This window comes from Tachysurus vachellii, chromosome 1, assembly GCF_030014155.1.
Source record: "Tachysurus vachellii isolate PV-2020 chromosome 1, HZAU_Pvac_v1, whole genome shotgun sequence".
Classification (NCBI taxonomy): Eukaryota; Metazoa; Chordata; class Actinopteri; order Siluriformes; family Bagridae; genus Tachysurus; species Tachysurus vachellii.
The window spans coordinates 39055225-39071310 of record NC_083460.1 but is presented as its reverse complement, the minus strand read 5'-3'; the positions used below and the strand labels follow the sequence as shown (position 1 = coordinate 39071310).

Sequence of the window (16086 nt, the reverse complement as noted above, 5' to 3'; positions counted from 1 at the left end):
TCCGCCCGCATGGTCCGACTCTCTCAGACCCCGGTCTCGTTTAGAGCCCTGATAAAAGTTCGCAGACTGACCTTGCTGACCTTTTGACCTCTGGTTTCCTGTGGAGGTAAAGTTACTGTGTCCGCCTCTGATGTCTCGCCTTTCGTCTCTCCGCTGCTCTGCGCCGCCTCTCCCTCTTTTCTCGCCGTCGTTCCATCTCTGAGGCTGTGTGGGGATTATCTGAGACGATTCCGCAGTGCTGGCTTTAGGGAACTCGCTGTCCCTCTGAAAGCGAGGGGGACGCTCGGTCCTCTGCGCCCGCCCCTCGTTTCGGCCGGTCTGCTTGTTCTGAGAGGCTTCTCGGATGAAGGGATCAGCATTTTGGATGCTGGTCCTGCTTGGCTGCTCCTGCGCTCTCTGAGGCGGCTGTTTCTTCGTCTCTAGAAGTTCAATTAGAAAAGTGGAAAAGTTTTAATTGGCTCAAAGAGAAAACCCATTAAAAGAGATGTCACATTCATGCTGAACCTGGGCTATAAAGGCATTTCCTGCTACATGTTATGGCATGTATGTCTAATGTCATTATGCCTCATGCAGCAGCAGGCTGGTGTTAGTTCCCTTACATATGACGTAGATTCCTTCGTATCCTTCGATCAAACACTTAACTAATATCGGAGACAAAATTGCTATCCGACAGAAAAGGCATATAAATTACGCCATACAGACATTCACTAGAGCCGGTGGGTCCTCACACCCCTCATGTAAAAGGCAATAAATGAAAGAACTCGATGTTAGAATTGTGCTGTTTCTACACTGGCTGTTTCACTGCCCTCAAATAGCACACATTCCACTTACCATCAATAGAGAATGCTCCCATTTTAGACTCCAGGAAGTCGAAGAGTGTGCTAGGCCCTGAGGGTCTCGCCCCTCCATCTTCATCAGCATCCTGCCTGGATCTTCCTCGCCCTCTGCCCTTGCCTGATTGAGAGAAGCCCAGTGTCATCATACCATCAAAAAAAAAAAAAAAAATCATATTAGTTTGACTCTGACATGGTATAAAATTCCAAATATCCAGAAATACCACTTGAAGCAGCTTAGAGCACTGGAGTAAATGCAAGGCTCTTATCTGAGGCTAACCGTATGATGAGTCTACCTCGAGGCGGCGGGCGACTCGACTCCGCAGGGACCGCTTTGGCCTGGTTAGCTCCTGTAAGCAGGCAGTTAAGTGCCGTTTCCATGTTATTGCTGTTGTCCAGCAGTGCCTGTCTAACTGCCTCTTTACTGAAGCCCATCTCCATGATATCCCTTAGAGCCCGCTCGTCTACCTGGAATCGTACGGAACACAAAGCCACAGCGAGCGAGAGGATGAGAACGTACACTTGATTCTGCACCGATGTATAAAATAATACTACATAAAGTTCATAACAAAAACAGCTCAGAAATAAAAAAAACCCAACTCAGAAACATAACATTTAAACTCAATAAACACACTGAATTTCATCTACACTGTATGTACACGTGACATACCGCATACTACATTATTGCGTCATATATAATGAATATTATATCAAGCTCATCATCAGGGTTTATTGTTTATTTATATGGATCCCATTAGCTGAAAGTCTGTGCAATCAGCTAGTCTTCCTGGGGTCCACATTTGGTTTCCTGTACTCAACATTTGCCTTTCTGCCTTTTGTGTACTATGTAGTCTATACTACATGCTTAGCATTATAACACATACAATGTACCGCATGCTACATACATTATACAACATACTGCATTTTAAGTTGTATAAACCTTATCCTGAATATATGAATATATATATCGTACTGTGTGCTTTTACATACCGTACAATACATATGTACTGCATATTACACAATCAGTAGTACGTACTGCGTGCTATGTTGTCTGTACGACGTACTGAATACTACATACATGTACTTATTACTGTGTTGTATATGTACTTCATTGTGCACTACATCCTGTGTACTGTACGCTACATAGGAGACGCCCTGTTTAATCAGGGTTTAAACAAAACTGTATGCCGTTATAAACCCGGCCATTACTTCCAAATGTTTGCTTTTATAACCTTAAAGAAAAGCCTCGATATGCAATGGGAGCAATGTCTTATCTCCAAAAGTGGCTTGTTTTCTTTCGACAAAGCCCATCTCATGTAACTAACCTGAACTTGTCATCACAAAGGTGTAAGTGTTTTCTTTTTTTTTTTTTAATCTTTTAGATCTCATACCAGCTCTCGATACACTCCTTCTGGCTTGGGATCAGTTCCGCTCTTATCTTGCTCCTCTCGTTTTCTCTGGTACGTGTCTCGGTTCTTGAAAGTGGAAGCGGGATTTGCGAGGTTGGTCCCCGCGTTGCCTCCGCCGCCGAACGTCCGTGTCTGTACGCGAGCAGAGGCAAAACCACAACAGATGTCTATCAAGAGTTAGCTTTGCAAACGGATTACGAGCGAAGTTAAAGCAATATATCTCAACAAAGCAAGCAGACAGATCCGTATCCAAAAAAAAAAGAGATGGATGTCAGAGTGGAATAATCATTCATTTCCCTAACCGAGGAAATTACATTTTTCATTATTCATTTCAAATCAAATTTTTGCTCCTGTGTGAGAATTATGAAGCTCGCTCTGAGCCTAGGGCAGAAATTAAACGAAGACAACCCAATTACTTATTACATTAATACGTTTTTGGCTGCAAAAATCTCAGCAAATAAATGAATTAGACTAAAGAGAGCTTTTTTATATACATGTACATGTATATATATATTTCGGACAGCACGAGCCAGAGCAACGAGTCAGAATAACGAGCCATAAAGAGGGTTGCATAAAATATTCATTTAAATTACGCTGCAATTAACTGCTGCTTTATCAAGTCTACAGCAACGTTTCGCTAAAGCGCTCTGATGTACGCGAGTGTCCTGAAAACGCACAGCGGAACGCGCGATCGATACTATTTGTCAAGTGAACGTACTCTGTAATTAAAAATTAATACTTGTACTCGATCGATTACGCTTTCATTTACCCAATTTGTACGAATACAAAGGAACACGTGTGATTAAGATGGATGTCGGGACATTTGCGTGAATGAAGCCGTAAGAACAGGGACAGAAAAAAATTAATAAATAAATAAAATAAAATAAAATAAAATAAAATAAATAAATAACATCAGGGACTTAAAAATCTTCTACTTTTACGTCTCAGCAATTTTCCAGATTACAATTTTTTTTAAACACGATAATAAATAAAAAGTCCAATATTTTATCCGTTATAAAATAGTACTGCATAAATAGTACTAATAACGTATTTGGACCAGCTGTGACCTTTTTACAATCTGAAAATCAACCTTCTGACAAATCAGATCTGAACAGGTTTCACCAATTAAAAAAAAGAAACACTGATATTTCTTTTTAATATTATTAACTTATATGAATCCTCTAAACCTTCATACGAATTAGAACGAGCGAACGGTTGCTGTCTCTGAAAGAATACCCGACTTCTACATTAAGGTGTAGCGCGGTACATTTAAACGCCATCTAATTTCACAGAAATGTTTTTTTCGACTTTTCCCCACCTCTTTGCTTTTGGCGACTTCAGCAATAGCGGCGATCCTTTGCTTCTCAAACTCGTCGTTTTCGTTCGCAGCTTTGGATGCGTTGCTGCTTTGTAGGGTTTTCTTCTGATCCAGGGTCCTACTGTCCACCTCGTCCTTACGGACACATTTCTTAGAACGGGGAAGAAAAAAAGACGTTATGAATCTTGCTGTGTGTAAGATGACCCAAAAAAAAAAAAAAAAAAAAAAGTTTGGCTTGAATTTGGTTTAAATGCTCGTTTTACCTGTCCGAAGGGTACAAACGGAGGCGGGCCACCCTCTGCACCTATATTAGATCTGCTGTGCTTTGCCAGACTCTGTCGAGAAGAACAGAACAGGTTTAAGAAACGTACTAACACCGGACGAGCATTTCTTTATTACTCGTACAGTCTGACTCACACGCTGCAGCTCCCATTTCTCAATCAGGTGATCCACCTCTCCCCCGAGGTCTGCGATCCTGCAATCGTCTAACAGCAGAAAGCCGTTTTTCACCGGCACTGTGCCCAGGAGTTTCACTTTGGTCCCAGGTGGAGTGTTCAGACTGCAAGAGGAACAATGCTAAAAATTCGGATACAAAGTGACCGGAAGGAATAATTCATTCTAATTAAATGGAAGCGGTTTAAGCTTAAACGGTTTCAAACTGATCTCGGTGTGTAGGAAGTCTGAGCATTTCCTGTGTCCTTGGAGAAGAACCACGAAGGTGAACATGTTAACGTTAAAAATCTCTCTCCTCATTAACATGGAGAACTTTCTGGACAAAAAAGACATAGCGAGAGACAGACAGAGAGAGAGAGACACACAGACAGAGAGCACGAGAGCTAGAGAAAGAGAGAGAGACCGAGACATAGAGAGAGAGGGAGAGAAAGAGAAACAGACAGAGAAAAGGGAAAGACAGAGAAAGAGAGCAAGGGAGAGAGCAAAAGAGCGAGAGACAGACAGAGAGAGACACAAACAGACAGCAAGAGACAGGAAGAGCTAGAGAAGGTGAGAGAGACAGAGAGAGAGCGAGCACGAGAGAGAAAGAGAGCAAGTGAGAGAGCGAGAGACAGACAGACAAACAGAGAGCAAGAGACAGAAAGAGCTAGAGAAGGTGAGAGAGAGAGAGACAGAGAAAGAGTGCAAGTGAGAGAGCAAGAGAGCGAGAGACAGACAGACAGACAGACAGAGAGCAAGAGACAGAAAGAGCTAGAGAAGGTGTGTGAGAGAGAGAGAGAGAGAGAGAGAGAGAGAGAGAGAGAGAGAGAGAGAGAGAGAGAGAGAGAAAGAGAGAGAGAGAGAGGGAGAGAGAGAGACAGAGAAAGAGTGCAAGTGAGAGAGCGAGAGACAGACAGACAGCGAGCAAGAGACAGAAAGAGCTAGAGAAGGTGAGAGAGAGAGAGAGAGAGAGAGAGAGACAGAGAGACAGAGAAAGAGTGCAAGTGAGAGAGCGAGAGACAGACAGACAGCGAGCAAGAGACAGAAAGAGCTAGAGAAGGTGAGAGAGAGAGAGAGAGAGAGAGAGAGAGAGAGAGAGAGAGAGAAAGAGTGCAAGTGAGAGAGCAAGAGAGCGAGAGACAGACAGACAGACAGACAGACAGAGAGCAAGAGACAGAAAGAGCTAGAGAAGGTGTGTGTGTGTGTGAGAGAGAGAGAGAGAGAGAGAGAGAGAGAGAGAGAGAGAGAGAGAGAGAGAGAGAGAGAGAGAGAGAGAGAGAGAGAGAGAGAGAGAGAGAGAGAGAGAGAGAGAGAGAGAGAGTGCGAGAGAGAGAGAGAGTGCGAGAGAGAGAGAGTGCGAGAGAGAGAGAGAGAGAGAGAGAGAGAGAGAGAGAGAGAGAGAGAGAGAGACCATACAACACCACCAGCAGCACCACAGAGCACAGCCAATGTCTTGGATACACAGGACTTGATTTGAGAGGATTTGAGCTTGTGATCTCTCACAATACAGTGATGTTGTGACAGTGTGATGTTCCTCCTCAAGATCATCATTAACATCATAAACTGGGACTTTACACAAGCAAAAAGCTCCCAAAGCTTCTCCAACACCAATCTGGCAGTGGATCACTGATGCTTTAAGACTGGCGGTTGCAGGGTTCTTAATTACATTACTGCCATCATGAAGGATGTTAGCACAAATGCTGGCTGGCTCTGCCAGGTGGTTAAGAATTCACCACAGCCAGCAAGATCTTTCATAAATATCAGCGGCCGTAGATACGAGTGCAGGGCACAGAATCAACACGTCAGGAGAACGAACTCAGACGAAAAGCTGAAGCACAGAGAACGTCCACGTGCACAAACAAGAATGTAAACGGAGTTATAGAAACGTTGTGATTTCTATTCCGTCCCCTGTGATTCTCAGCAGCAGTCACGGGGCTTCATTGTATACTAACGATACGGGTGCAGATTATTTTATTATAGAATGTGTTTGGAAACTATTTAAAAAATGATTAAGCTGAAAAAACAAAACAAAACTTCACTGAAGGAATTCATGTCATAAAAGGGTGCCAATAATTCTGGAGCGCACTGCGGTTGCCAAAAATGCACCATGGTTTAGGGTTTAAAAACAATGCAGTCGAGCAGCGTATTTCGAATGCGCTGTGTTTAACGAACCAGGTTGCACTCTTTGCAAACGCGGTACGGTCTAAAAATATTGGCACCCTTTTTTTTGGAGGGAAAAAATAAAGGCGATTCATCACCACCACCCCCCAAAAAAACAACAAACGCACATTTAGATGGCAAACCAGACCTGCATTTCCTTTTATTGCCTGTTCTAAAAAGTAAACCAACCCCCACCTTTCTAACCCCCTTTTCAAATTACACATCAGCTGTGCAAGTTTAGATTCGAAGCCAGCAGTCTGATTTTAATTAAAGTGAACTTATCGAGGAGAGAAAGAGAGAGAGAGACTGAGAGCAAGGAAGGGAGGGAGGGAGGGAGAGAGAGAGAGCAAGGAAGGGAGGGAGGGAGGGAGGGAGAGAGAGAGGGAGAGAGAGAGGGAGAGAGAGAGAGAGAGAGAGAGAGAGAGAGAGAGACTCAATTTCCCCCTCACAAGCATACCAATAAGCCGTAAGCCGGAGAAGATGAGGAGGAGTGATTATGCCAAAAAAATGTTAGCTCATTTCCTCAAATGGATCTTCCTGTTAAATTTCAGAGACACGTTGCACTTATTAAAGCGCTTATGCTAAAATGTCCCCCTCCTTCGTCTGCTCAACGATCGGTCCAAGCTCTTGTGAACGCGATCGTTAGAAATGACAACCGGAGCAGGATTTGAGCCTCTGCTGCGTGACGCTAGTGCTCCAATTACGTCGTCTTCCTCCCTGCCGTTGAAATGAAACCAAATGACGAGTGTGAAGGAAGTGGGTCTGACTGATTCGCTTGGCTTACCTGCTGCATAACAACGTCGTGAACCATGATGATTCGTGGTATTTCAGGCGTCCTCACAAACCTTACACGCTAGGTTAAATATGCTGGAAAGTTCAGGGTCGGTTTTTCTTCCGCTGTGCCCTGTGATGTCACTCGGCACGCCGTTCGACTCCGGATCGACTCCTGATCCGCACCGTCGAAAGAACGGGAGGTTTGTGCTGTCTGTTCGTTTTATTCTTAAGCCTGCACAGACGTTTGCAGGAATCACGCTGCACACACTCTCGCAAATAAAACGATCTTAACCTTACAATAAGGAAAGGAAGTCCTGAAGCTACGAAGATCGGGGTGCAGACTGCTGGGAAACAGGGTCATGTGGAATTTGTTAATAATCACCCCGGCGCAAATGAGAGACTTTCGTAACGTTATACTGAAAGCGCTGATTGTCCACGAGCCGTATTTAAATGTAGCGACGCCGCGAAACTCCATAAAAGGAAATGCTCGAGGAGCTGAAAGCACAAAATGACAACTTAAAGGTGAAAGTCAGCATCAGCCACTTATTTGTCTTCATTCTTGGCCTAGTTTCGTAATATGATCATCAACTTTGTAAGCAATTGAAAGAAATCAGCGACTCGGCGGCGCAATCTGTGATATAAAGTCACGCTAACTCCTCGTAGATTACATGACTCGAAGCCCGTGTACCAAAGTTCCGTCGTAAATCTTCCTGCAAATGATTTACGAAACATTTACACGTGTCCATGTTTGTATTCTTGTTATGTTTCGGCACCATGTCACATTTAATAAAAAAAACACAATCTGCATTCTCAAAAAAAAACAACCAAAAATTCTAGGATCTCAAGGATTTTGGGTCCTAACTGTCCGGAGTACGATTTCAATTCGATTCACAGCGTTAAAAAATAAATAAATAAAAATAAATTTTAAAAAATCCCTCCTAGCTTTACCACCGTGCCTGAAAAAAAAAAAAAAGATGCCGGCTATAACACTAGGAAGGGGAACAGTAGGTTGTATTATCTCCTGGCTCTGAGGAGAGAGACAGGGATGGATGGAGAGTGAGAGAGGAGGAGTGCATGCATAAAGAGAAGTCTGTTCCTTAGACAAGCGTGGCAGCGCAGTGCTCCAGTCTCCACCTGTACCGGCTGGAACGGCGCCACGTCTCCAGCTGGTGCCAGGACGCAGCGGTAAATAAGGCACGGGAATGGATGAGGATTGTCTAGTGGAAAAAGGCGTGAAACGAGTTAAACGAAAGCGAGGTGAGAAAAGGCCAGAAGGTCACTTGCAACAAATCTTGCATGCTGATCTCAGCTTTTCTTATCCTGATCTCAGTGAAAGTCTAATCTATTTACATCTGACTAACAGAATTTTCCCATCCCCAAACGTCGAGGGACTGAGCTGCATTTCAAGATCTTCTTTGTTTTGTTTGACCTTTTTGCACGATATTAAACGTGTAACATGGGCGTAAACGTGTGCAAGCTGTAGGAAAATAACTTATGAACCTTGTAGTCGTTACAACCGGTCATTTGACCAAATTTCCTTATTTAAAGGTGAGGTGCACGATGTTTGAAAGCCAATGTTGACATTTGAAATCACCAAAACAAACACGCCCCTAACCCAAATGGGTGTCACTCCTGTTTTGATAGCTCCGCCCACACATACATACGTAACCCAGGCAACTGTTATGGTGGAACCTGCTGGGGCAGCTGGCCGAGGGGGTATTTTTATCAATAAATGAACTCAGTGAGTAATACTATGGTAATACAAATGTGTTTTTGTAGTACTGTGTGTTGTACCGTGAAAGGTTTAGCTCCGTTTCACGCGGAAGACGACGTTCAACACCTAGAACCCGAGGCAGAGGTAACAGCAGGTATCTCAATGACAATGTTTCAATCGCTTTCTGCTAATGTCAGACATGCGCACTGAGCACTCACTCCGCCGCATATCGACAAGACACGCCCCTTTCTGCTCATTGGCTACACGTTTGTTTTGTTAGTCGGTCCGACTCAGTCTCCTGAAGCATTTTTTTAAACATCATGCACCCCACCTTTAAAATAAACTGCTATAATTTAGCGTTATCCTCTTTCCTGCAAAAAGTGCCAGTGTTTTGCAAAGAATCACAGGTTTATATACAGACAGCATTGTTGCATTGTTGAGAGCATTTTGTTTATATTCTCGTGTCGGAGCCTTTGGAACCACGGTGTACTACAAAATTATTGGCACACTATCAGAACTGTTGACGTGCTCATTTGCATATTGCAAACAACTGCCCTTTTTTTTCGGAAAAACACCGGAAAAGCCAGTTTTAAGTTTTTTTTTTTCCCCTGGCTAAGTAACTTCGGTTACAAGTCGTTTGTCAGGTCTGAGGCGATCATGAGGGCCTTTCATTCATTCTTTTGCTTTCACATTTCAACATCTGTATTCCAGATTTGAAGGAGTGATGAAGGTTGAAGGCGGTCTAAGGAGGTTAAGGCTAATTATCGGTCCTGAACTAACGCACATGTTCATTCTCCCCTTTGCCACATCCTTTTTTTTTTTTTTTAGTTTTGCCCTGGGGATATAATTGAGCTAATTACCGCTAATGTGTTTTGTACATGTAAATGTAATAACTACATACAACTTCCATGACATTTCCACATTCATTCGCTTAATAGCTCTTTCGTTTCGTGTACGATTAACGATGTCGCCCCTTGAATCACAAAAGGGAGTAACGGGTCAGATTTAAAGCCTCGGTTAAAACGTAGGTCTTTGTGATGATTAACACCTGTTACTTCGCAGAACGCTAAGCGAAAGATCCATAATTGATTCAGATTGCGCTTGCTTAACGCTTGCCAGGGTCATCTCCATGGCAACACAGATAACGTGTCTATATGATGAATAGGAGTTTTTATACTTCAGCCTCCACAATGGGAGCGTGTTGGAAAAATAAGATGCGATGACGCAGATGATGATGTCTAGACGGTTAAATGTGTGGAAGTGCATTTTAGAACGTAGTTACCTAATTTTTGATAGATGTTTAAACTCCAGCCCTGCGCATGTGGTCTGTCCGTCAGTCATTTGGAGGCGGAGCATTCTGGGAGCAGTCTGAGACTCCTCGTGTTCTTTTGGGGCGGCGACATTGCGTACCTTTAGCACCTGAAGGACACACGGGCCCTTCACCTGAAACACACACAAAAAAAAAACAATAGATGTTATGAAAGCATTTTAACGCTGTCGAATTCTCAAATCTGATTGGTCGAAAGGTGTTGATTCGAAGGTGCTGCCATTAATTCCAACCACCAACCAGGTTTACATTAATGCGCTCGTTCTAATACTTTGTTTCCATAGTAACAGCCCATTCATAAAAAACGTGTGAGACGGACACGATGCATAACTGAACATTATGCAAAGGAACGACGTCAAATACCTATAGTGCTTATTCTTAAATAGAGCCTATTTCTGTCCCGTTGCATTATGGGATAGCGCAGCAGATCGTCTGGGTCTTGTGTCCTGCTTTTCACTTGTTTTAAAATGTTCTACTCCTCAGTCAGGACATTGCACTCTCACGTTTATGTTAAGGTGGATTGAAAAGAGGAATGTGAGATGTTGGATTGTGACAGCCGTTTGGCAAATCGCCAACAAGTGCGTTCTCATTCCCATGGGGTTTCACTTCCATCTCCCAGAGATTACTTAACACATCATAGACTGGATCTGTTTATTCTGCACACACACCTGCTTTACTTTTCAAGTCATTGCTCAGAAATACAGTGATTCGCCTTGTAGAAATGTTCTTCCCCTTTTACGCCTCCCAGGTAAGCGCAGCAATAGGATTAGGAGCTGGGTGACTGAGCAGACTGTAGCTTTACAAACAGCCAGGCATCTGTCGAGGTCTGAGCGTGACTTCTACATGCAGTGATGTGAACGTGCTCTAAATGTGACTTCTACATGCAGTGATGTGAACGTGCTCTAAATGTGACTTCTACATGCAGTGATGTGAACGTGCTCTAAATGTGACTTCTACATGCAGTGATGTGAACGTGCTCTAAATGTGACTTCTACATGCAGTGATGTGAACGTGCTCTAAATGTGACTTCTACATGCAGTGATGTGAACGTGCTCTAAATGTGACTTCTACATGCAGTGATGTGAACGTGCTCTAAATGTGACTTCTACATGCAGTGAGGTGAACGTGCTCTAAATGTGACTTCTACATGCAGTGAGGTGAACGTGCTCTAAATGTGACTTCTACATGCAGTGAGGTGAACGTGCTCTAAACGTAGTAGCGTGATTCAGAGAATTTCACTTTGTAGGAGTAAAGATGATGTTTAAAACAAATAACGAGTCACACTGTGTCTTATTCTCCTTCCTATGGGGACATCCAGTGGCTACTCTGAGTAACTGCTGGAATAAAAAAAAACACACACACTCTCACTCCCTCCCACACACTCTCTCACTCCCTCCCACACACTCTCTCACTCCCTCCCACACACTCTCTCACTCCCTCCCACACTCCCTCCCACACTCCCTCCCACACTCCCTCCCACACTCCCTCCCACACTCACTCACACACTCACTCACACACTCACTCACACACTCACTCACACACTCACACACACACTCACACACACACTCACACACACACTCACACACACACTCACACACACACTCACACACACACTCACACACACACTCACACACACACTCACACACACACTCACACACACACTCACACACACACTCACACACACACTCACACACACACTCACACACACACACACACACTCACACACACACTCACACACACACTCACACACACACTCACACACACACTCACACACACACTCACACACACTCACACACACACTCACACACACACACACACACACTCACACACACACTCACACACACACTCACACACACACTCACACACACACACACACACACACACACTCACACACACACACACACACACACACACACACTCACACTCACACTCACACTCACACTCACACTCACACTCACACACACGCAAGCAATATGTGAGTATTATAACTCACGCACGCTCACAAGCATGCTCACACACACAGATACACACAGACACGGACACACACAGGTAAAATTACCTCCTCCACTCGGCCACTGTTGATATCAGCAGGTAGGAAACCTTTTCCAATAGATCTCAGATCAGTCTGTAGAAGGAGAAGAACAATCCATGAACAATCAAATGTTTCTCTGCTTTGTTCCTTAATCTTTTGACAAGACGACATGACACAAGACAACAAATATTAAAACAATGCAACTTATCTTGTTACATTCATGATTACTGTAAGAAAATGTTTATTTAATGGGAGGAGACAAAGAGAAAAAGAATAAGTGTATTATGAGACGGGTTATACTGTAATACACTTACTGCACATTTCTGCTACACTGTTCTTCAGTAATAAATAGCATGAGTAACTGTAGTGAAAATTCAGACTAGAAAAAGTGCACTTCAAGGATCCAGATGATGCACTTGAACAACTGAGAAAACAAGTGAGGAAGCTTGGACACTTCTTGAACCCAACACTAGCAGTTTTATACAAAAAAAAAAAAAAATAAAAAGAATAAATGTACGAATAGTTTTAGCGTACGAGTGACGTCTTGTTCGGTCACTTGTCATGTCACTTGTCATCTCAAGACTGGATTGCTGCACCTCACTGGGGAAGTCGTGGCCAAGTGGTTAGAGAGTTTGACTCCTAACCCTAAGGTAGTAGGTTCGAGTCTCGTGCCGGCCACGACTGAGGTGCCTTTGAGCAAGGCACCGAACCCCCCCAGCTGCTCCCCGGGCGCCACAGCATAAATGGCTGCCCACTGCTCCAGGTGTGCGTTCACGGTGTGTGTGTGTTCACTGCTGTGTGTGCACTTTGGATGGGTTAAATGAAGAGAAGAAATTCTGAGTATGGGTCACCGTACTTAACCGTATGTCACGTCACTCAACTGCTTGCAGCTGAACGCAATTCATCCTGTGATCTAAAATGCAGCTGCACGACTTGTTATCAACATGCCCAACACACCACCCTGCTGCTGCGCTCCTCCACTGGTTCCGGTAGCCGCACGCATCATATTCAAAACAATGCATCTCGCTCCCTCAGATCTACCAGCACTGCTCGACTGGTCCCACCGTCTCTCAGGGTAAGAGGTAAGTATACATTAAGACTCTTTTCTGTTCTGGTACTGAGATGGTGGAATGAACTTCCCCTAGATGTCTGAACAGCTGAGTCACTGGGTATCTTCAAACACTGGGTGAAGACCTGCCTCTTACTGAAATACTTCAACTAGCACTTCTTTCTCTGTTTGTTGTATGTGTGTATTTAAAAAAGAAAAAAAAAACGCAGAGAACAGAGTGTTAGGTTGTTAGGTATCCTATGTCTGTATCCTAGTGAACCAGAGTTAATGTATTCATTGATAGAGACTTTAAAGCACTGTCGCTCTGGATAAGAGAGTCCTCGCTCTAGCATTAGCGTACGAATACGCTAAAGCTACACCCCTAGAAGCCACACATGATTATGCTATCGGTGTTACCGACTCTGCAGTGTAAGACATTAAGGACTTACGTTCAGTGCTACATTGAGGATGTCACTGATTACCGCCTTCTCTTTCTCTGAAGAGCTGTTGCACTCGTCTATTCCTTTGTCTGTGAGATACCTGACAAAAAAGAAAAACAGAAACCTGTTAAATCAGAGGAACGGCTCACTCAACCGCTCAGTCCTTCCAGATATGTTTCACGTTTCTTGAGCCTTCCACTTAGTAAGCATGTGTTATTTAGTAGAGAACACACGGACTCTGTATCCACAACGTATCAGATGTAAAGGTCATGTGATAATAATAGCAGTTGCTTATGCTACCACGTTACCGAGACAACATGTGTAGCTACTGTAATAAATGACGCCATCAAGGAATTGTGTCTAGAATAAAATGCAAAGTTTCACCATCTCGGAGAGTCAAACGGCTCTCACTAGAGGAGGCTAGTTACAAAAATCAGAGAGCGCAAGTGTAACTCAGAGAGAGCATGAAAGCACCACAGATCAGCTGAGAGAAGAAAAACTATAACGTCTCCTCAAAGCTGGGATTATTGCTGAAAAACAGCACATTTAATCAGGTTGTAGCCTCAGCAGACATGCAGAAATGCAACTCTTGTCAGCTGACAGACTTGGAACAGAACTGGAAACCCAACAAAGCTCATTACTGAAAGAGACTTGAAACTGAAGTCACTCTGTATAGAATGTGGCAGCGCTTAGGCTTGGGCGTGAAGAAAGGGATCAGGATCCAGCAGAATCTGATGGAGATCCATCTCAGAAGACGTGCAGCAGTAATCGCAGCGCATGCTGATACCACGGGGGTGAATACTTATTCAACCAACAATTGTTTCTTTATCGATGATTTAAATTTCTGATAATAACCTAGACGTGCACCGGAACTGACGTCTGCTGAAACGGGTAGATAATCAGACACCAGAAGACTACAGAGAAAGGATTAACAGTGCGTGATCCCCACCATGCCCACCCTTTAAGAACTGTATATAATCCAGGGTTCAGAAAATCACTCTGGATCCCTCACAACACACATCATCAGCTTTTTGAACTTTTACCATCTTGCTGGTGTTACAGAGCCCCAAACACCAGCACAACCGGCACAGGTTCTTTCCCCAGACAATCAACCTCATGAACAGTTCCCAAATTACACAAAAACAAATGTGCAATAATCTTATATTCACTTGTTACCATCTCATTCCATTCTATCATCTATAGCACAACTCTACATACAATTGATTTATTTATTTATTTTTTCAATGTATTATTTTGTCTGTTTGTATTTACATATATGTATTTTTATTCCTTTTTTTATTAGTTTCATTTTTATTGTCTGTGTTCTCTGTGTACTGGAAGAGTATGACACAAAAATAAACCCAATTTATTATCCATATTTGGCATTAAAGCTCGTTCTGATTCTGATTCTCAGCAACAGCCGGTGTCTCAAAAATAGCAGTATTGAACCTTAACCCGATGCTAACAGCTAAGCTTAGGGTGCTAATTAGCAGACTAGCTAACGTTAACTACCGCTTAGTCAGCTAATTGTGGCTCTTATTATATGTATATATATATATATATAGTGATCATATTAATGCTTCCACCGCTTCTCGCATTCAGCTACTGCTCGAGTATTAGCGTTATTTATTTAAAGCTTTGTGTTAGTAACATTGCACAGTTAGCTAAGGTTCACGTTGTTTTCTTCCCACCCGTATTCCGCCGCCACGCTGTGATTGGATAGTACTATCCCACCTTATGTGCCGGCATTGGCTAACACGTCCTAGTCAGAAATGGTCCACCAATGAGATAACGCGAGTAGGAACTTCTAACCAATCCGAGTAAGGGGGCGGGATTTCCCGTATTACGGGTGATACTATGACAACAGCGCGCTAACCTGAGTAGCTATGGGTTTATTTTACAAACAGCAGCTAGCTTGTTGTAAATACACACCAGCCTTCTTTAACGAGCGCTGAGCTCAGCTCCATCATCTCCAGCCCGTAATAAAATGTCCGTTGAAAGCCAGCAGTCTATCCGAGTTGCTGTTTTGTCATTATTTTCAGTAACAAAGCTATTCTGCCAAAATAGTGCGACTTCTAAACTTCAGCTACGTCAGAGGTCAAAGTTGAGTTGTTCCGGTTCCGTTCCGGAGCCTGTTCAAATCCCCAATACAGAAGTGTAGTGCACTGTGATCAAGTCCACAATGATTAACATGAAAGCGAACAAATATGGACAGATTATGTACAGTTTTATTTTGTATTTCTTTTACTAAAGTTTCTTCTGTAACTCTATTCATTTGTCTTTTGTAACCTATGTAAGGGTTTAAGTCCTGCCTTTATCCTCTGTGCTGCAGTCTGCATGTGACCTCCCAGTATTATTATTATTATTATTATTATTATTTATTATTACTACTGTTATTATATTATTATTATTACGATTATTGTTAAATAATAATAATAATAATAATAATTCTTATTATTATTACTATTACTATTATTATTATTAAATTCTTATTTATTATTATTATTATTATTATTATTACTATTATTATTATTAAATTCTTATTTATTATTATTATTATTATTATTATTATTATCATTACTATTATTATTACATTCTT

General features: G+C 42.8%; 1 protein-coding gene across 1 annotated transcript in view; it reads right to left on the bottom strand.

The window, feature by feature from the left end:
* The window catches only part of tdrd3 (tudor domain containing 3), a 19645-nt gene extending 4010 nt beyond the window's left edge, over positions 1-15635 (bottom strand). Inside the window, exons 1-11 of the mRNA XM_060876827.1 lie at positions 15420-15635; positions 13497-13587; positions 12027-12092; positions 9923-10083; positions 3978-4119; positions 3824-3895; positions 3561-3710; positions 2225-2374; positions 1130-1301; positions 832-954; positions 1-419 (exon numbers count right to left, since the gene is read on the bottom strand). The exon at positions 1-419 is cut by the window's left edge and continues 450 nt beyond it. Coding sequence (XP_060732810.1) covers positions 1-419; positions 832-954; positions 1130-1301; positions 2225-2374; positions 3561-3710; positions 3824-3895; positions 3978-4119; positions 9923-10083; positions 12027-12092; positions 13497-13587; positions 15420-15457 — 1584 coding nt within the window. The 5' untranslated portion in view covers positions 15458-15635. The remainder of the gene's footprint in view (positions 420-831; positions 955-1129; positions 1302-2224; positions 2375-3560; positions 3711-3823; positions 3896-3977; positions 4120-9922; positions 10084-12026; positions 12093-13496; positions 13588-15419) is intronic.
* Between the last annotated feature and the right edge of the window lie 451 nt (positions 15636-16086).